Source organism: Desmodus rotundus, chromosome 4 (assembly GCF_022682495.2).
Source record: "Desmodus rotundus isolate HL8 chromosome 4, HLdesRot8A.1, whole genome shotgun sequence".
Lineage (NCBI taxonomy): Eukaryota > Metazoa > Chordata > Mammalia > Chiroptera > Phyllostomidae > Desmodus > Desmodus rotundus.
This window is the reverse complement of record NC_071390.1, coordinates 67,748,291-67,769,399: the sequence shown is the minus strand read 5'-3', so window position 1 is coordinate 67,769,399 and position 21,109 is coordinate 67,748,291. Positions and strand designations below refer to the sequence as shown.

Sequence of the window (21,109 nt, the reverse complement as noted above, 5' to 3'; positions counted from 1 at the left end):
AAATCAGCTGACAGTCTTATGGGAACTCCTTTGTAGGTAACTGTCTCCTTTTCTCTTGCTACTTCTAAGATTCTTTCCTTATTTTTAATCTTGGGTAATGCAGTTATGACGTGCCTTGGTGTGTTCCTCCTTGGGTCCAACTTCTTTGGGACTCTCTGAGCTTCCTGGACTTCCTGGAATTCTGTTTCCTTTGCCAGGTTGGGGAAGTTCTCCTTCATTATTTGTTCAAATAAGTTTTTAATGTTTTGATCCTCCTCTTCTCTTTCTGGTACCCCTATGATTCAGATGTTGGAACGTTTAAAGATGTCCTGGAGGTTCCTAAACCTCTCCTTATTTTTTTGAATTCTTGTTGCTTCATTCCTTTCTGGTTGGATGTTTCTTTCTTCCTTCTGGTCCACACTGTTGATTTGAGTCCCAGTTTCCTTCGCATCACTATTGGTTCCCTGTACATTTTCCTTTGTTTCTCTTAGCATAGCCTTCACTTTTTCATCTAATTTGTGACCAAATTCAACCAATTCTGTGAGCATCCTGATTACCAGAGTTTTGATTTGTGCATCTGATAGTTTGGCTGTCTCTTAATTATTTAGTTGTATTTTTTCTGGAGCTTTGATCTGTTCTTTCTTTTGGGCCATTTGTTTTGTCTTGGTATGCCTGTTACAAAAAGGGGTGGAGCCTTAGGTATTTACCAGGGCAGGGCAACCCACATCGGTTGGTCGGTCGCTGCACTGTGATGCTGTATGTGGGGGAAGGGGTCCGAGAGGGAACAATGGCGCTTCTCTCTCTGCCAGATTTCAGTCACTTCCCCCACTACCCACAAGCAAATTTGGCCTTTCTGGTGCTGATTCCCCCGGGTGGGTGGGTTTGTGTACCTTCTAGGCCCCTGAGGGTCTCTCCAACGAGCTTTCCTGTGAGGCTGGGAGTTTCTCCTGCTGCTGCCTCAACCCCCACAGGTGTTTTCAATCAGAGGTTTGAGGCTTTATTTCCCCACGCTGGAACCCTGGGTAGTGACCTCCATCCCCGGGTCCTTCAGCTGCAGCCTTGCCTGCCCCACTCCACATTCCACTGCCTCACTGGGTCCGCCAGCCACCATCTTGCAGCTAGTCCTCTCTGCCGGGCTGCCTGTGTCTGCCCCTCCTACTGATCTGGATTAATGTTTCTTCTTTAACTCCTTGGTTGTTGGACTTTCATACAGTTCGATTTTCTGTCAGTTCTGGGTGTTTTTTGTTTTTAAATTGTTGCTGTTCTTTTGGTTGTGCGAGGAGGCACAGTGTGTCTGCCTACTCCTCCTCTTGGCGGGAGGTCTCCTGATTGATTTCTAAAAGCCTGAATTTAGTGAAAGTTTAACCTAGACTTGATCCAGAAATATAAATATAATCAGTTTTGGGAGTTAATTTCTTTCTCAAGAAATAAAACTATGTCCTTTTTTTTTGTTTTGTTCTAAGAATCTGCGTTTTAAAGAGAAGAAAAAGTTACTCCCTTAAGGAATTTTCTTAGAGTGTGTCTTGGCTGCTTTTAAATGTCGAAGCTAAGACACAAATGAAGACTAATTTTGCTTTGTTCTCTGCACACACCTCTCTTTCTCAGCTCCAGTGCATAATTGTCTGCATCAGTCTTAATTTACTCTGTGAGATCTGGACTCCTAACTGAGGGTATTTCATCTACTTACATGTGCCAATTAAGTCCACCCAGATAGACCATAAAAAGGCAGATAAGAAAAGTAAGATACCAAGTACCTCAATTTAGCAAATTAGACTAATCTGTAAGGAATTCTTAGCTGTCTGAAATAGGAAACCTGGTGCACTACAGAAATGCAAACTATATTAAATACCCAGCTTGGTGCCTTGAATATGTTTTTAAAAATCAAATTGAACTTATTGTGCTTCTGTTGTAGAATTTCTTTCATGGATATTGCAGTAAGTGGAGAATGATCTGCAGATTGAAATTTTATCCTCTATTAAGAATGACTTAACTGTATGATGTGTGACTTTTTCTCGTAGTCAGTGTAGAGCTGAACTGCTCTGGGCCTGGTGGCCCTTGCGGTGTAAAAATGAGGACAGAACAGTAAGGCAAATTTTGAATTTTAAGCTGCTCAGTAGTGACCTCCTTGAGTTTTTGGAGAGTGCATATTCATTGTGTTAATACATGATCTCAGGTTACTGATATTTAACAATTCCAGTTAATAGGTACATTACATTTTTGCAGGTTGGTATAGGCAGTTGAGTATACTAGTTTGCTGATGTTAAGTGTATCTTAAGTGTTTGTTCACCAGATCATCTGTAGTCAAAACAACTAAACCGATTTTGCTGTTCCTTGTCAAAGACCCAGGGATACAGTGAAAAGTGAGTTTGGACTCATCTGTACAGTACTGAGGTAAGGAAGAAATCATGTTATTGTTCAAACATGAAGGCCATCTTTCCTTAAGCTTTAGCACTTGACATTTTTTTGTGACAAATTTAAATGGAAGTTTTAGAATTTGGTTTGCTCTTATGTAGTTCTGTCCATTTTAAGGTCAGTGTTCCAGATCCTTCTGTTGTACCTTGTAAGGCTTGATTTCTACACTATTTCTATCCTAGGTGTGTAGGATGACATGCCCAGAGTGGTCTATAATAATCTAGATTTTGGCTGACAGTAGGGATGGGGTAGTATGATGTCCTTTAGACTTCAGGACTCCAATTAACTAAAATTTCTTAATTTTACCTTTTTTGTGTAATCTCCTGCCAATAATTATAGGACCATCTGACATGTATGTTGTGGTAAAAAAAGAAACAAAGGGTATAATACTTATGTGATTGTGTTTAGTTCTATTAGAACCTAGTATTTGGCTCATTTTGTGGTGAAGGAAGCAAATGCAGCAATTGTTAAATGATGTTTTAACTTTTCATTTATTTAATTTATTTTTATTGTATTTTTTTCCCCATTACCATTTACCCCCTTACACCCTCTTTCACCTCCACCCTTAAATGATGTTTTTAAAATTCAGATATCTCTGCCCTGGTTGGGTGGCCCAGTTGGTTGGAACACTGTACCTTGCACCAAAAGGTTGCAGTTCAAATCCCTGTTTGGGGCATATATTGAGATTTCTGTCTCACATTGATGTTTCTCTTCTCTCTCTTCCCCCCACCCCTTTCCGTTCCCTTCCCCCCACCCCTTTCCGTTCCCTTCCTCCCACCCCTTTCCGTTCCCCTCCCCCCTTCTTCCCTTTCCTACTTCTCTCAAATCAATAAAGTGTATCCACCTGTTATAGACATATAATACAACTCTCTGCCTACATCTAGCTTTCACTCAGTGGATATCTTAAATCTGTGTTTTTTGCTGGGTTCTCCTCTGGTGACTGCCACTGGAGGGTACTATAGGAGTTAGACTACCACCCCCAAGAAGTGAATAACACACTCATTTTATTTGCTTGCAGATGTGACTGTTATATGTATGGATTAAAAAGATGAAGGTTGGAACATCAAAAACTCTTATTTCCTTTTTACTAAAGTAAATATATTGTACTCTAGGGCTAGTCAAACATCTTTTTTCCTCTATCAGAAGACAAATTCCTTCATAAAAAGTTTAATCTTTTGCCCAGCCTTTCTGACTGGTCCTAGGGAAGCTTGAACCCTAACTTGGAGTTTATGGTTCTTCCCATCAGCTGGTATGGAAAACCCAGTTGCAAAGTGAATCCATTGGGAAAACCTAAAAACAGAACTCTGGACTTGAAAATAACTTACAACATTTTTATATTCAGTATAAATTTCTTTCATTATAAAATTCTAAATTAATAATTTCTGTGACTTTGCAGTTGCTGTTTGCCATGGCTGACTCTTTGTAGTGGACCTTAACCCTCTTTATCCTGTGGCTACAGCCAGGAGTAGTACCTTAAAGTCATATGTGTAGAAGGAGTAAGAAATGCATCAGGAGGTAGGCTGTAAATGAGATAGAGCTGGAAGTTTCTTCATCCATTTCTGAGTGATTCACTTTGACCATTTTAACACATGCTTCTCATTCCCTGATGTTTTCTTTATCCCTGGCCCAATTCTTAACCTTATTCATTCATTCATTTGGCAGTCAGCATTTTTTGAGTGTCTGTGGTGAGGTAGGAATTTATACTAGCTTCTAGGGATATAAAAATGATTAAGACAGTCTCTAATTCCAAGTGGCTCCCACTCTTAGAGGTAGGCAGATAAGGATTTCAAAAGATGCTAAACTTGATGAGTGTTCTAGTAGAGATACCAGGTTCCCCAGGACTGGGGAAGGAACATAGAGGACAGGGTGGCTAACTGGCTGGTCAGAAAAAGGTTTTCTTCGCTGGAGGCACTGCTTGGGCAGAGGTCTGTAGGATCCATGGAGTGTGTTGGGTGTGTGTGTTGGAGGGAGGGAGGTTGGGGACAGTGCAGGAATGCAGATGCACAGATGTGAGGAAGCCACAAGGTATAACATAATGCCAGCTAGGTGTGTTTTTCTGCTTGAACATCTTTAACATGCTGGAAATCCTCTTTTGAAAATAAGTTAAATGTAAGTGGTGGCAGCTAGCTCTCAGATGCATTAGTTTCATTGCCAGGGTACCCCAGTAAGTTACAACTGGAGGAAGTATTTATTGTGTCTGGTGCTGTTTCAACTGGTTATGCAGTGTCGTGTTGCTTACTGTCTGGCCCTGGGTCCGAGTTACTTCTGATAGATTGTTATTGTATTGTAGTATCAGCCCCAGGCCCCACAGCCTGAGCCAGGTTCTCGTTCTTGCATGAATGTAGGGAAGTAAGGGAGTGTTTTCTCTGCCTGCATATGATTGGAATTGCAGTTTATGTTTATTACTGGGTTCTCACTAAGTGGCTACCAGTGGAGTCAACAGCGGGCTGACTATGGTAGTTGTGTGAGGAGTTAGAGACACTGCCAGAAACACCATGCCCGCTTGGTTTTATGTGGCTGCAGCTGTGACTATTACATGTGTGGATTTTTTAAAATGAGAGAATATAAAACAGAAAAAAAGTTACTTTTCCAAAAATGTAAATGTGGAATGCTTACTGTCTCCTTCTACTTTAAATCAGTTATCTAGCTTATTTATTGAAGTAACAGAATATAGACATTTTGGAGCCATTTTTAATTTTTAAGATTTCAGATCACTTGGACCTGGATAATATTTTCCCACCATCAACTAATTTTAAGTCTTTTTGTGTCCTTTTTTTGTTACATTATATAAAAGATGGCCATTCTTTATGACAATTCACTGTTTACAAATCTGAGCATTACACACTTGTATTCCAGCAGGTACCCTGTGATGGCTAGAGGTCTTTATTCATGGTGATCATGTTATTCATAGTAATTTACTTAGCATTCATTTGATAAACTATTTTAGTTTTTAGTTCAAATATACACGTTCAGGGAGTTTTGTCAAACTTTGTGGTGCTTTGCATTATCACATGGGATTGTACTTGGCTATGTGTTGCCTTTGTTTTTCCCTCTGTAAGTGAACACAGTAATAGCTCCTGCCTCAGGGTTGTGTGAGGGTTTTGCCCATGTAGGTAGCATTATATATTGAGTATAATAGCATATTAATTCATTTAGCATTACTTTATTTTAGGCTTATGCTACTAAATTTGACACCTCATTTAATCCTCCCCCAAATCTAGTGAAGGGGATGCTATTCTCTCCATCTCACAGTTGAGGTAACTTAGATGCTGAAGAGGTTAATTTACTTGCAGTGGGTTAAGGAGCTAATAAACTGCAGTCAGGATTTGATTCTAGACTGCCTGAGTCCCAGATTTTATGTTTTGGCCTGTGCTTACAGCATTTGTCCAACTCAGCTTTTTCATAGCACAGAATCCCCCTTGACATCTGCTGGCCAGACAGATCACTCAGCTTCAGGCTGTAGGAGAGGCGGGTTAAGCACTCTAAAAAGAGCATGTGATCCTTGATGGCATTTAGGATGGGAAAAGCCCGCTCTGTTTCTCTCAGAATCTGGCTCTCCTCTACCTGTACAGTGTGCCTTGTACTTGTCAGCTAGCACTTGGTGCTGCTCTGCTTTAGTGGCACTAGTGAGATGGTCAGGTCTGTTCTGACTACAGACCACATGAGAAATTGCTCTTTTATGTAACAGAAGAATCTCTTAGTCTGAGTCACATATGCTTGTGGTTTATAGCTGGTATTTTCTGTCTTTAATAATATGTATGTGACTCTACTGGGATGATTTGTCTTCACAATGATACAAATATTTGTAGGCAATAATGATTTTTCCTTACCACCTTTAGTTATCCCTTAGCCAGACTGAATAAATGATTGTTTCTTTTCATCTTTCTTTGTAAAGCAGAAGATGCTGGGATGCAGTCATTTCTGTAATGGCTCATGGGGTTTCCCAGGTGCTGTGTGTTCTGTGGGGACATGATGCTTGTATTTGAGGAGGGAGAGAGGGAGGAGGAGGAGGTGGAGGAAGCTGAAACCCTCTTAATACTGAGTGATGGGGTGGGAAATTTAACAGCCATAGAGAATTCCTGGCTATGTCTGAGGAAATAATGATTATCTATCAATGAAGTTTATTTTGTGATCCTCTTATATGTAAAATAGTTAATGACCTGTTGTGCCGTACTTCTAAAGCCAGTAACTTCTGGTGTTTTTCTTTTTCTTCTTATAAAATTGTCTTAAGTAGCTGTGATAGGTTTTGTGATTTTCCCTCAAATTTTGTATTGTCCACAAATTTACTAAATAGAAGTATCTTTTGTTATGCAAATGTTTGGTTCTGAGCTCTGATAAGTTTGGGTACTGAGGAATATCTCATCTGAATTTGCTTGCTTGCTAAATTTCAGGTAGTGAGTAGCAAGAATTCATACACACACACACACACACACATATATGTATATACACACCCATACATGCATATCAGGGAAATGATTAAACATTTCAGTTCCACTTTGTAAGGGATACCTGTATACCAGGGTTCCTTATCCTTGGCACTATTGACATTTGAGATCAGATAACATTTTGTTGTAGAGGACTGTCCTGTACATCATAGGATGATTAGCAGCATCCCTGGCCTCAGCTGGCTAGATGCTAGTCGGATATCTTCCCCTCCCCCAGCAATTATAACAACCAAATATATCTGTAGGCATTGTCAAATGGCTCTGGGGGCCAAGGAGAGGGCAGCATAAGATGGTCAGCTTGCCCCTAGTTGAGAACCACTGCCATATGCCATTGCTTGTAAGTAAATTTCTAGATTATGTGAAACTCAGAAGAATAGCAAAGACTAATAAAGCCATAGAGAGGTACTTCATTTTGTCAATTGTATGGAAATGATTTTAAGGAAGAAAAATACAAATAAAAGAGAGGAAGAGATTTCCTTTACAAGGTAAGCACAAAAAGGTCTATTTTTTTTTTTTACATGAAAAGACTATCACATATTAAACCTTACATGATAGCAATTTCCTTATACTTGACCATTTACTGCCTCTTCCATTTGCTGTTCTTTAGAATTACCAGCAGTGCTGATTCGTAGATTCTCTTAGTGCCCTGGGAGGCAGTTTCACATCACCGGTTGGTTCTTCCTTACCGGTTAGCTGAAGTTCAACTTCAGCTAACCCTTTTTGTTACTTTGAGGGGTTGAAATTTCATTAAGGCAAACATTTATCAGAGGATGTGCTTTAAGCAGCAATCTGGATGGGGTGGCCTGTCAGTCTTTTCAGCCTCTGCTGGTTTAGTAATTGGTACTGGCAAATATACCATTCCTCTAACCCGGCAGTGTATGCAGTGTTATCCTTCCATTTTCTTTTTTCTGCTTCCCTTTTATTTTTAAAAATTATATCTTATTAATTATGCTATTATATTTGTCCCAGTTTTTCCACATTTGCCCCCCTGCATCCAAACCACCTTTCTTATCCCCCAAGCAATCCTCACACTGTTGTTCATGTCCATGGGTCATGCATATGTGTTCTTTGCCTGCTCTATTCCCTATACTGTACTTTACATCCCCATGGCTATTCTGTAACTACCAATTTGTACTACTTTATCCCTTCACCTCTTTCACCCATCCTGCTGATGCCCTCCCATCTGGCAACCAACAAAATGTTCTCGTGTTTATGATTCCATTTCTCTTCTTCTTTTTAAAAATTTTGTTTTTAGATTCAGTTGTTAACAGATATGTATTTTTTTGCCATTTTGTTCATATTTTTGATCTTCTTAAAGAAGACCCTTGAACATTTTATGTAATGCTGGTTTGGTGGTGATGTAGTCCTTTACCTTCTTCTTGTCTGGGAAGCTCTTTATCTGTCCTTCAATTCTAAATGATAGCTTGATGGATAGAGTAATCTTGGTTGTAGGTCCTTGCTTTTCATCACTTTGAATATTTCTTGCCAACTCCTTCTAGCCTGTAAAGTTTCTGTTGAGAAATCAGCTGACGGTCCTATGTAAGCTCCCTTGTAGATAACTGCTTTTCTCTTGCTGCTTTTAAGATTCTCTCTTTGTCTTTAACATTTGGCATTTTAATGATGTGTCTTAGGGTGGACCTCTTTGTGTTCATCTTGTTTGGGACTGTCTGCACATCCTGGACTTGAATGTCTGTTTCCTTAACCAAGATAGGTAAGTTTCTGTCAGTATTTTTTCAAATAGGTTTCCAATTTCTTGTGCTCTCTCTTCTCCTTTTGGCACCCACATGACATGAAATGTTGGTTCGCCTGAAGTTGTCCCAGGGCTTCCTTACATTATCCTCATTTCTTTTGGATTCTTTTTTCTTCTTGCTATTCTGATTGGGTGTTTTTTGCTTTCTTATATTTTAAATTACTAATTTGATTCTTGGCTTTATCCACTCTACTGTTGATTCCCTGTAAATTGTTCTTTATTTCGATTAGTATATTCTTTGTTTGTGATTGGATCTTTTTTATGTTTTCCATGTCCTTTTTTATGCTGTGGAAGCTCTTACTATGTTCCCTGAGCATCCTTATAACCAATGTTTTGAGCTTTGCATCTGGAAGCTTGCTTGTCTCCATTTTGTTTAGTTCTTTTTCTGGAGTTTTGTTCTGTTCTTTCATTTGGGCCATGTTTCTTTGTCTCCTCATTTTGGGAGCCTTTGTTTGTTTCTGTGTACTAGGTAGGGCTGCTACGTTTCCCAGGCTTGGTAGTATGGCCTAACATAGTAAGTCCTGTAGGGTCTAGTGGCACAGCCTCCCATGTAACCCAAGCTGGGTACTTGAGGTACACCCACTGTGGGCACTGTGTACACCCTCCTCTTGTAGTTGAGCCTTGGTTGCTATTGGCACATCCAAGGTCAGCCACCACCTGTATTCTGTCCTGGGTCACACAGCATAATTTACAAAGCAGTCTGCAGGTGGCTGTTACTTGTACTGGGGCTTAGAGGTGACCAGGTGAGGCTAAGCAGTGAACCAAAGCTGGCTACTGCTGGTGCCAGGCCTGGGGCCACTTAGCAAGAGGTACGAGGCTTGCTGAGGCTACATGCTGCTTTTTTGAGAGGATTTAGGAAAATCTGAAGCATGAGCCAGGACAAGCCATTCATATGGAAAAGCCACTGGAAACAGCTTGTGTTATCCTTCCATTTTCCCCTTTAACTTTCCTCATGTGTTCTCTATTATTCTTGCATAATAAATGGCAGATAAGTGCCTTCTTATATATGTTGCTGTTCTCATTCCCTTCCTGTTAGCTTTTTGCTTCAAAGGCATTTATCTATATTGCCTTCATTAATTTCCACCATTTTGTGAAATTCAAAATGTCACTCGCATGCATAAAGAAAAAAGTCATCCATTTTGGAAGTGAATAGAGTGTGAGGCTGTTGACTTTTTTTTTTTTTTTAAACTCATGACACCAGTGTCTGTTATAGTTATATGAATACAGAATTAGAATGGCTAAATGGCTACCCCTTCCCAACAACCTTGGTGTATTGCTAAGACTTTTAGATCTTTAGACATTTTTTCTTTTATGCATACTTGGGATTACCCTTCTGAAATATAAATACTTATTTTATTTTATATGTGAAAAGCATCATATTACTAAATTTGTAACTTAGGTTTTGGTTAACATGCTTTTTCTCAGTGGTGCAGTTGTCAGTACTTTTATATTGATTTTTCTACTTTTTATTGAATTTATTGGGGTGATGCTGGTTAACAAAATTATACAGGTTTCAGGTGCACAATTTACAACACATCACGTGTACACTGTATTGTGTTTTCACCACCCCAAGTCAAGTCTCCTTCCATCACCATGTATTCCCCCCTTTACCCTCTTCCACCTCTCTCCACACCACCACCCCGCTCTGCATTCACCACACCGTTGTCTGTGCCCGTGAGTTTTTTCTTTTTCTCTCTTTTGCTCTATTCCTACACCCTGACCCACCCCTCCAACAGTCCCCCATAGCTGTCATCCTGCTCTCTGTCTGTGAGTCTGTCTCTATTTTGCTTAGTACTTTTATATTATTAATGCCCTGCCCCAATTAAGTAATCAATATATGAATGAGATGTACAGTAATTTTGACCAAAAATTTGCTTTGTGTTCAAGATACTGTGCTGTTTTATACTATTACTAGCATATTTTTAGCACAGAAATAGTAATTATAAATAAAGTCTATTTTTTTTATATTACCATTTTGGTGATACTTCTTATATTGAAATTTTCACTGAATTAAGTTCATATATTTCTCTTCTTAGGAACTAGAAGAGAAGTTTTCCCTATGTGTATGCCAGAAGGGGAGCACGTAGTTTTGATAATGAAATGGGACCTTACAAAACTATCTCTGGTGCAGCTATAATAATTAAATAAGAATTGATTTTAGAAGGAAGGAAAAGAACACTAGTTGCTTTTCTTCTTTGAATATTGGTGTTTTGGGTAATGATGGCAGCAGAAAGCTACAGGATTATTCTAATTTGCCTGTTTTTTTTTCTGTGCATTATCTAGAACTATTTATTTTAATTTGTCCTATAATCAAAATAATGGCAATATGATTTTTATTTTCATGGTAGGAGATGGAATAAACAGAGACTGCAGGACAAAGAGAAGTGTCCGAAGCTTGAAGATGATTCTGAGGAAAGTGATGCTGAATTTGATGAAGGTTTTAAAATACCAGGTTTTCTGTTCAAAAAGCTTTTTAAGTATGTGCCATGTGTTTTTTCCTTTATCTCTGTCATCAAGCCATTGTGTGATGATTAATATTTTAGGAATTACACAGTAGTTACCTGGGGGCCCTTAGGTACTTGCAGCAGTTTATTGAAAATGCAGATACTGTCAAATGAAATTTTAGCTACATGCTGTTCATTAAAATTAGATGATAATAAATTGACTAAAGTGCGCATTGGGTGTGTTTGTAAACTGATGAATCTATATGGACCTACCTTAGCAGACTAAAAGCAACGTATTTAAAAGCCATCAACATTGAGTTACTTCTTTTGTTCTTAGTAATTTTAAGGAACCAAACTTCTAATTTCTTCAATAAGATTAATTATGAGGAGTTGTATATTAAAATCAATATTGAGAGGTTTTCTACTGTTTAGATTATTTTCTGAGTGCCCTATATTTTACCTAAGGGTGTAATACTGAGCTGACCGAATGTGCATCTAAATATTTTATGTCTACGTTCTAGTGTCAAAAAAGATGTAGGCAAACACCTTCAGGATTAAGTTGTTATTTGAAACTGACTGTGTTTCATATGTGAGGTGGCCGCAGCACTATAGATAACCAGATGCTGCAAGACAGATGCGTGCCTAAAGACTACAAGGTCTGGGCAAGTCTCCCGTGATGAATGTAAATACTGAGGCACATTTTCAATCTCATCACTCTTGAGACTTACTTAACCAAGGTACTTTAGGAAGGCTTTTTAGGTGCATATAGGAAGTTAAATGATTAAATAGCTTCTTTTTGTCTGTTGTGTCATCACTTGGTAGTTGGGTGCAGAGTGCAAACTTCCTTCTTCAAGATGGTTATGTTTAATCTTGTTCATAGATTTACCTGTCAGCCATGCTTAAAACTTTTGCAAGATGTCTATTTAAAAAGCATGCTTTTTATATTTCAACTGAAAGAGTTTTTATTTATTTTTTGAAGGTTTTACTTATTTTTTTTTATAGCGGGGAAGGGAGGAAGAAAGAGAGGGAGAGAAACATCAATGTGTGGTTGCCTCTCACACGCCCCCTACTGGCGACCTGGCTTGCAGCCCAGGCACATGACCTAGACTGGGAATCGAACCACGGACCCATTGATTTGCAGGCTGGCACTCAATCCACTGAGCCATGCCAGCCCAAAATAAAATAAGAGTTTTTATTTATAGTTTTAATTTTTATTGAGTGTGGGGGAGAAAACAAGGATGGGGAGAGTTAATTTAACCCACCAAACATATAGGAAAGCTGATTAAGATGTGAAGTGTCTTGGTTGGGTTGCCAAACTAGATGGAGGAACTGTAAAGGAATTAAAATCTGATTCTCTCTAGTAATTTTTATAGATATAGCTTGGAGAGGTGGCTACTTTGTTTATTGCTTTTCCCAAATGAAAATTAACTATGGAAAGGTAAATACATTTATTTGCAATTCTTTTCATCTTAGCTTTCTTCTCCACAGCAGCTGCTTATTAGTAATAGGCTAGATAATATCAGTGTTTTACTAGCAAAAGGAATACCTCAATTACAGATTAAATTGACTTACCAAAGACAAGATAATTCTGCATGTATAGTAAATGATTTGGCAAATATCCTCAACACTAAAGTTGAATGTTCATTTTTTAAATACATGTGACATTTTCTAGACAAAAAATTTCAGTTAGTACAACCAAACTTTGCTTACCAAGAGTATATGTGAATCAGTGATTTGACTCTTAACCTTATTGTAGTTAATTTAAACACATATTTGTTAGTTTTTTAATTTATCTTGATTGCACATTCCTGGAAAGTATTTTGTTTTTGTCTTTCATCTCTCAAAAACAAGATTTAAATATTTCATAAATGTTATACAACTTCTTCTGTTCTGTTTCTTCTGCTGTATGAGAAAATTGATAGGATTGATTGTCTATTTTTCTTTTATGATTAAATTTTAGGTAGGCCAATTTAATTTTAAACTGTAGATATATATTTTTACTGTATTTACTGCACTCTGTGGAATTAAATTAACAGGATATTGTACATAAGGGAGTCAGAAGTTACAGTTATCCACTTAAGTGCTATTTTCTGCAAGATCATGTTTAACTTTTAAAATTCTGTTTTTGAAAGTTTGCCCAGCAAATGAATTCATCTGTGTAATCGAGCAATTGAATGACAAACCTCACTCTTTTGACCTTTTAGCCACACTAGTAAATGCAATCTTGGATTAGTGTGACAATGCCAAAATATACCAATTATCTATGGTTATTTTGTGATGTTTTGGTCTCATGGGAGAAGTAGTGCATAGTAATTTCTTTGCTGTTGTACAGTAGTTCATAGAAATGTTTAACTTGCCCTGAAGACTCCCACTAGATGCCTGAAACTGTGGATAATACCAGACTTTTACCTTTTCTCATCTCTTTGGCATATCTGAATTGCCAGCATCACTACTCTTGTGCTTAGGAGCCATTGTTAAGTAAAATAAGGGTAACCTGAACACAAGCACTATGAGATATTTCTCAACAGTACATGTGGTGACTGAGAGAGCTAAGTGACCAGTGGGAGGGGAGCGCTTATAGTGTGTGTACACTGGACAAGGGGATGATTTATGTCCCTGGAAGAACAGAGTGGGAAGACCTTAGATTTCATCATGCTAATTAGAATGGTATGCCAATTTAAAACTTATAAATTGTTTCTTTCTGGAATTTTCCATTTAATATTTTTGCACTATGATTAACTGCAAGTAATTGAAACTGTGGAAAGCAAAACCGCAGGTAAGGGGGGACTACTATACATCAGGGGTTTTTTTGGAGAGTTTTTTGAATACATCTTTTTCCAAAACTGGGAGTAGTGTATTTTAGCCAGTTCACAGCCAGCTTTTTTCCTAGATCTGAATTTCTCACCTTCAACACAATTTATATTTTGGGCTGTGAATAATTCCTTGTCATCCGCAGCATTCCTTTGCATTGTAGGATGTTGACCAGCATCTTCGTTTTTACCACTAGATAACAATGGCACTTCCCCAGTTTGTAGCAACCAAAAGTGTCTCTAGGTAGTGCCAGATGTCCCCTAGGGGGGAGCAAAATATCCCCCTCCTTGAGAACCATTGGTCAAGATTGTCTCTAAAGTGGTTTGGAATCTGAGGTTCTAGATTTCAACCTGGCTTGCTCATTTTTTTCCTATCAGTGTGACCTTTGGCAAGTTATTAACCTCTCTGTGCGTTCATTTCCTAACTGTAAAATGGATTGGTCATCTATCTCCCTGCAGGGTGGTTTTGAGACTATATCCAAACCACATGGCCTGGTGCCTCCCTGACAGTAGGCTCTAGGCTTCTGAAGTGGTTGCCGCCATTCACTGGTTATGTATGACATGTTAATGGAACTTGCACTTCTTCCCAAATTAAATGATCTTTTATCTATATTGCACATACTGTGTTTTGATTTGTAATCCTGTTTTTCCAGGATGCAAGCAGCAAAATTATCCTTCAAAGGTTTTCTTACATGATAGATAATTGTGGCAACAGTTAGAGTCAAATTTTTGGAATTGATTTGCAGAATACTGGGGGGAAGTTAATTATAAGATATTTACTCAAAGAAGATTAAGTAAAATTGTTAAACTAAAGTTCATAGTGAGGTTTTAGGTAGACATACTATGTGCCAAATACATAGTAAACATTTGGGCAGTACCACAGTAAAATCATTTTCTTTTGAGGTGGGAGGCTCATTAGTCTTAGTGTTTTCCTTGAAAACAAAAATCCTTTGGATTTCATTGTTTTTTTTTTAACTCAGGTGTGTTTTGCTTTAGATTTTTTTTTAACTTGGCATATAATCTTTATACCATTCTATGTTGTTAAATCTTTCACTCCCCCCAGAATTTTTTTTGCCTTATTTCTTTTTTAAACTTCATCTTTACATTGTAGATTAAGCATGCCATTGAGAAAGGAAAATACCAACTTTTTTTTTTAAGAGGGGACTATGTTATTCTCTTTGGCCTGTACTCCTTATTTGTAAATTTTAATAGCTCAGATGTCTTTGTAGCTATGAAAAGGTCCCTGAATCAAGTTTTGCTTTAAAATATCAAAAAGCCCTTTTGTATTGTTGAGTAAAAGAACAAAAAACTGTTCTTTTTGCATCTGCTAGTAACATGACAGAATAATCTTTTATGTATTAATTTTGTGAGGAGCCCTATTATTCAGACTTGTTTATGGCCTTAAAATTTAATTGTTTTATAAAAAATGATATGACTACCAAGTGACTTTTTAACAGTATATGCTGTAAATTATGGCTTTCTCTGCCCTGCTTTGTGATGCTGTTCATGCCTGTTTGTATCATAGAAAAATTATTGGAACTTAAAAAACTAATTATATTTAAGATATTTTCCAGAAGGATACTGAATAAAAGATAGTGAGTTTATGCTTGTTTACCAAGCTATTTTTAATGTTGTAAAAGAAATAAAATAGTCACTAATTTCCCTTTCTGTCAGTTTAATTAGAAATGTGTTAACATTCTGTAAAGAAAAAAATGTGCTTTTATGCCTAGGTAATCAAAAATGTATGACCTTATAAATATAATACTCATGTAAAACACACATCCGGCGTGTTCCTCTGACTGTTACTAGAACTTAGTGAAATGATTAATTCATGAGTACTTTCTGTTATGATCTGTATCATCCACCATTTGCCATTTTCTTTTTCTTCTTGGTGTTTGTTGTAGGTACCAGCAGACAGGTGTTAGGTGGCTGTGGGAATTGCACTGCCAGCAGGCAGGAGGAATTCTGGGAGACGAAATGGGATTGGGCAAGACCATCCAGATAATTGCCTTCTTGGCAGGTCTGAGCTACAGCAAGATCAGAACTCGTGGTTCAAATTACAGGCAAGTGCTCCACTGCAGACTGTCAGTCTGTGGAGCTCAATTAATATTTCATCAGATGTATTGCTGTGGAGGAGGGTCTTGTGAATTATTGATGACATTTCAATTACAATATTCCTTTAATTCTTTTAGTGGGGGACATCAAAGGAAAATTTTTACGAGACAATGGAGCTGTAGGGCAGGGGAAATTAAACATGTAACACTTTTAATGAATTCCAGGCATTGAGCCTTCATTTTGCAGATGAGCCCCACTAGATATTTTGGGTCAATACAGTTGTCTAAGGTTAGCTTCTACAAATGGATTATTTACAAACTCAATTATGTTAATATCAATAGTTTACACAATATGGAATTTTAAATTAGACATGATACTTTTAGTTCCACTTATTAAATTTTATATTAAAATATTTGTTTTGGCAGGAGACCAGGTGAACATTACAGTAAGTACCAAGTCTATTCATGGGGAAAGTTGGAGCTTTGGAGAAGCCATTTTCCTGAATTTCTTTTATAATCAGTATGCATGAGAGCATTTGTAGAGTGATTTCTTTTTAATGAAGTTACTTATGTGCTCACTATGCTTTCTATCCCCTCTCCAAATCTTTAAGAATTTTATATAAATTCTAAGGCCAAAACCTAAATGACTGTCTAAAATCCTAAAATGGTAGAAAACTATGTTGAGATTTTAGTTTTTAATTTCTTTAGGAGTTTAAATAAACTATTATAGTTACAGTATTCTGAAAGAAGCATTTTAAACTGTTAACTCAGCATGGTTGGACTGAAATACTTTATCTTGTAATCAATGCAGTGACTGTTTCCATATTTAAGCTTTAAATTTATGTGATTCAGTATTGGTAAAAATAATTCTGGGTAAATTATGTGGGTTATTTAATCTTGAACCCAGTTTAGTCTGAGAGCTTCTTAGATTCCAGTAGGTTTTTCTAAGGAGTAACAGCAAGATATTTACCAGATTGTTATGCTGTACAAGCCTCAGGCACTCTCTGGATAAGATTTGGAGACACCTTCAAAACCGCATCTGTGTGCCTGAAGTCAGTGACTGCAGGAGGCTCCTGTGCTGTAATCTGGTTCACCAGCAGACAGATGTTTACCAGCGACTCAAATACAAATCACAAGTTATTGAGTGAAGAGCTTTTTATTTTAATTTTCAGAGTTTAGTGGTTTGTTTTTAATCCCTTACTCTTGTATTAATTTAGCAGATGAACACTTCTCATGAGGCATATTTAAAGTTTTAGAATATTTTAGAAATATTTATATACATGCGGGAAAGGGGGAAAGACATTTGGAAATTTTAAAATACTAAATATTTTGTTGTTATTACAAGTAGTTTGCATGGAAGCAGAGGTTTTTCTTCAAATATTAGAATTCTATTACATTTTGCCTGGAAATGTGTGAAGTCATTGCAGCCTAAGGGAAAGTCAAGATGAAGATGTACATTTCATGTTTTTTTCCTATGACTGCCATTAATTAGCTCATTATTTATAAAAACACATTTTCTGTTCTAAATAAGTTCTTAGGTGAGCTTGATTCTGTAACTCTACTCATTTTTTATTTTAATAAGTAGAATGCCCTGAGCTGTCCCAAATGTTTTCTAGCACCGTCTTTTTTTTTTTTTTTTTTCCTTAAATGATTTCTGGGATTTTCTTATTTCCCTTGTCTTTTCTTCCTTTCCTTTTCTATTATCATGAAACTTGTGTGGAATCTAGTATTTTGGGCCTAGGAAACCTGAAATCATCCCTGCAGTGTAATTTTGATCTAAAAATTAAAACATGCTCTCTTGAGTAGTGACAGTCTTACTAGGAGTGAAGTCAGGGCTAATAATGAGCAACAGCTGTAATCAATTAACTATCGATGCTCATATCCTCTTTTTCCATAATGAAATAGTGTGGCGTGTTGGACTGTAGCCCAGATCGTCTTCATTAAAATAGTAGAAGTGACTGCCCAGACTGTGGTTATAATATATATCACGAAAACAACTGGGCTTTTTATGGGGAGAGGTGTACTGAGGTGTCCCCTCCACTTTGTGTGCCAGAGCAAATTGTTTAGCAATATTATAACATGTCCTCCTTAGAAGCTAAATGAATTTGGAGTTTTCCTCTATGTTTATGTCCTAAAGAAAAAGAGTCAGATGAATAGTCAAATGAAGTTCAGATAAAATTGAATTGTCAAGTGCTGTGAGTTGGCATTACTTCATTGGCTGTGTACATTTCCTGTGAACCCATACAAGCTATAGGTTTTTGGGCTCTAATTTGAGATGGTCTTAGTGTTGAAATTTTAAGGTCTATGATCATTAAAATAGTGTAAGTCTCTGGGATACCAAGAAGAAACTTTATGGCGAAAGAAGTTTTTGGGTTTTTTTAAGTGTGTTTTGTATGTGTGTTTTTAAGAAGGACATGCGTATTGCATGCAGTTATTAAAAATATATCCTGGGAAATATATTTCCCCATTCATAATGTTCATACTGTCTCATTTTCACTTTGCTGTTCATACTATGGTAGACTGCCCCACCCCCAAATTTTATGATGGAGAGGAAATAAATTATTTATCTTTCAAACTTTAGTTAATACTTTAAAGTCTTGGATATCATTTAGTAAATTCCTAATTACAAATAAATGGCCTAAAAAAGTTAATAAACTTTCAATGGTAAATATTGTACTTTGTAATTTCTGGAAAGCTCTAGGCTATGAATAGCAGATTTCCGTCCTGCAGGTTGAAATATTTGACCCTTGGATTATTGGCTTGCCCTAAATTCATTAGGTGTAAACAGTGGTAATGAGAGATGAAATGAATTGTAGCCAGTTTGGTAATTGATGCTCTAATCACTCTAGTACATTTAGCCATTTCTAATGGTCATCTCACCAGTGTTGAGGGTTCGAAAAGGGTGGTATAGTTGACATGACTGTTAATGGATTTGATGCCCCTTCTGTGGTTCAGGAACAATGTACGTCTGCTCCTAGGTGTCCACTTAGCCTGAAACCTCCATCGTCTTCTAATAATGGGAAAACAGAAATTAAAGGGCATAATAATACTGGATAGATGTTTGGCCAGAATAAAATACTGGCCTTAAATGACAAAATGTGAGTCATCATTGTAGCATTTTGCAGAAAGCATGTTATAAAAAGAAAAAAAGGCTGTATAACCTTTTAAAAAAAAAAGGCATATGTGTGTATTTATTCTTATTTGAAAGTGAGTTTGTTTTTAACTATTTTAGACAGGCTTTGATCGGTTGTTTCCTAATCCCTACTAAGTACATATTGATGATAACTCTTTTGTTTCCTTTGGAGAATAATGCTGGTGTATTTAATCCTTTTAAAAAGGAATATTATCTTGGAAAGTGCCAGGGTAGAGTCATGTTCTCCCCAGGAAGCCTGCACAGGACCTGTCTTGGTTAGAAGCAGAGAAATTCTTGGGAATTCTGCAGGAAGTGTCAGAGTCTGTTGCTTCTGCACTCTCAGCCTATAGTCAGGGGGGCCACTGACTGTAGCTGGAAGGAGGTTCAAGGGATTTAGGAGTAGGTGGAGGCATTTTGTCATATTGGAGTGTAAGAGTAAGCCTCATTTAAGTTACGGATTGTTTTTCTATTAGAACTACAAGGTATTTTCAGTTTGGCAGAAGATTTAAAAAAGGTATTTCAAGCACTCTGTGATTTAACTTATAATTTTTTTTTAAAGTTTAGGTATCATTTATTGAGATGTAGCAAGAAAATAAAGACGACCCATGATCCCCCAATTCAGAAATCATCTCTTTGAACATTTCAGCATATTATAACCTTCTGAAAATATTTTCATTTATTAAAACCAGTATTCATTAATTACCTCCTGTGGTTTAGGCATTGAGATCATTTAAAGAAACTGTCTCTCTCTACCTTCAAGGAGCTTAGGAAGGCTCTAATACACAATTATAATAGGAGATATAGTAGGGTTACTCTGGGGTTGTAATTAGTGTGGATACACTGAGGAAGGGTCCTTAGCCCTCTAGGAGAGAAAAGGACAGGGGAGATGCTATAGAAGAAGCTGATGTTTGAAGGAGAAATAGAACAGTAGCTAGGATGAAGGGTAAGAAGGGACAGGGCAAAAGGTGAGAGATCAGGATTATGCTCTTTGTATTAACTGAAGACAGTGCTGGCAGGTAGAGTGCTGAACCTCAGGGGCAAATATTGGGATGGGGGCTGTGAGAGGTAATGCTGAAGAGGTAGATGAACAGAGGTCAGATCCTCATGGGCTCACAGGCCAGGCTACAGTGTTTAAACGATCCCAAGAACAACAGGCAAACATTAAAAGACTTTTAAAGCAAAGGGATGAAGCATTCAGATTTTGCTTTTGGAAATGATCATCCTGGAATGTGCAATAATCCAGGTAGGAGATGATAGTGGCCCAAACTATAGTATCAACAATGCAGGTGGAGAGACAGGGTGGCTTTGAGAGGGATTTAGGAGTCAGATATTACAGGCACTCTGTAGATGGTTGGATATGGTAGAGAACAAGAGGGGCTGACCAGGGATGAGGCCAGGATTTCCAATTTGGGCACCTGGAGAATAGGCGACAGTTCTTTTGTTTGGATTAGGAACCATGGAAGGAGGGCAAGGTGGAGGAGGATGACACCGTGGGGACAGCCAGCAGTTAGACTTCCAAGTATGTGGTACTTTGTTCAGGAAAGAGACCTGGGCTGGCCTGGAGACCTAGATTTGGCATCGTTAGTGTAGCGAGAGTAATTGAAACTGTGGGAATTGAGATAACATGGGGGAGGTATGTGCAGTGTGCATCTAACTTCAGATAGTCAACATCTATGTTGGACAGAAGAAGGTGGGGAGGGGAATAATGACAGTTTAAAAAATGGCAGTGACTGTTTTAGAATGAGGGAGAGATGGGCCGTTTGGATCTGTAGTGTCCCTCAACCAGTCTTGGGTCCCAGTTGACTCTTGTAACAGGAGTTGAGTGAGTCCAGTGTTGAAGAGATTCCCATAGTTAGTTTGACTTGCTTAATATTCATCTTATGCATTTAGATGAAGCAGCCACAGTAAGGGGAGTGTTGCTGTAGTGGGGCACAGGCTCACAGCAAGGCAGAGTGATTGGTTTCAGACAAGAGAAGGGACACTTGTTTCATTGTAAGGAGAGAAGAGGAGGGCAGGACGGTATAGATTGAGTCAGGTACCTACAATGTACAATGCATCAGGATATTTTGACTGTAATTAAAT

At 37.7% G+C, this 21,109-nt stretch overlaps 1 protein-coding gene across 7 annotated transcripts in view; it reads left to right on the top strand.

Annotated features, from left to right (window-relative positions):
* Positions 1–21,109, top strand: part of ERCC6 (ERCC excision repair 6, chromatin remodeling factor) — a 111,167-nt gene that overhangs the window by 23,024 nt on the left and 67,034 nt on the right. For 6 of the 7 annotated variants that reach the window (XR_008426581.2, XM_053922052.2, XM_053922051.2 and 3 more), the window contains 2 exons: positions 10,935–11,063; positions 15,745–15,903. The exons of the other annotated variant lie outside the window; for it this stretch is intronic. Coding sequence is in view for 5 of the 6 variants with exons in the window: in XM_053922052.2 (XP_053778027.1) it covers positions 10,935–11,063; positions 15,745–15,903 (288 nt within the window). In the remaining variant the exon portion in view is untranslated. The remainder of the gene's footprint in view (positions 1–10,934; positions 11,064–15,744; positions 15,904–21,109) is intronic. 7 annotated transcript variants of the gene reach the window in all.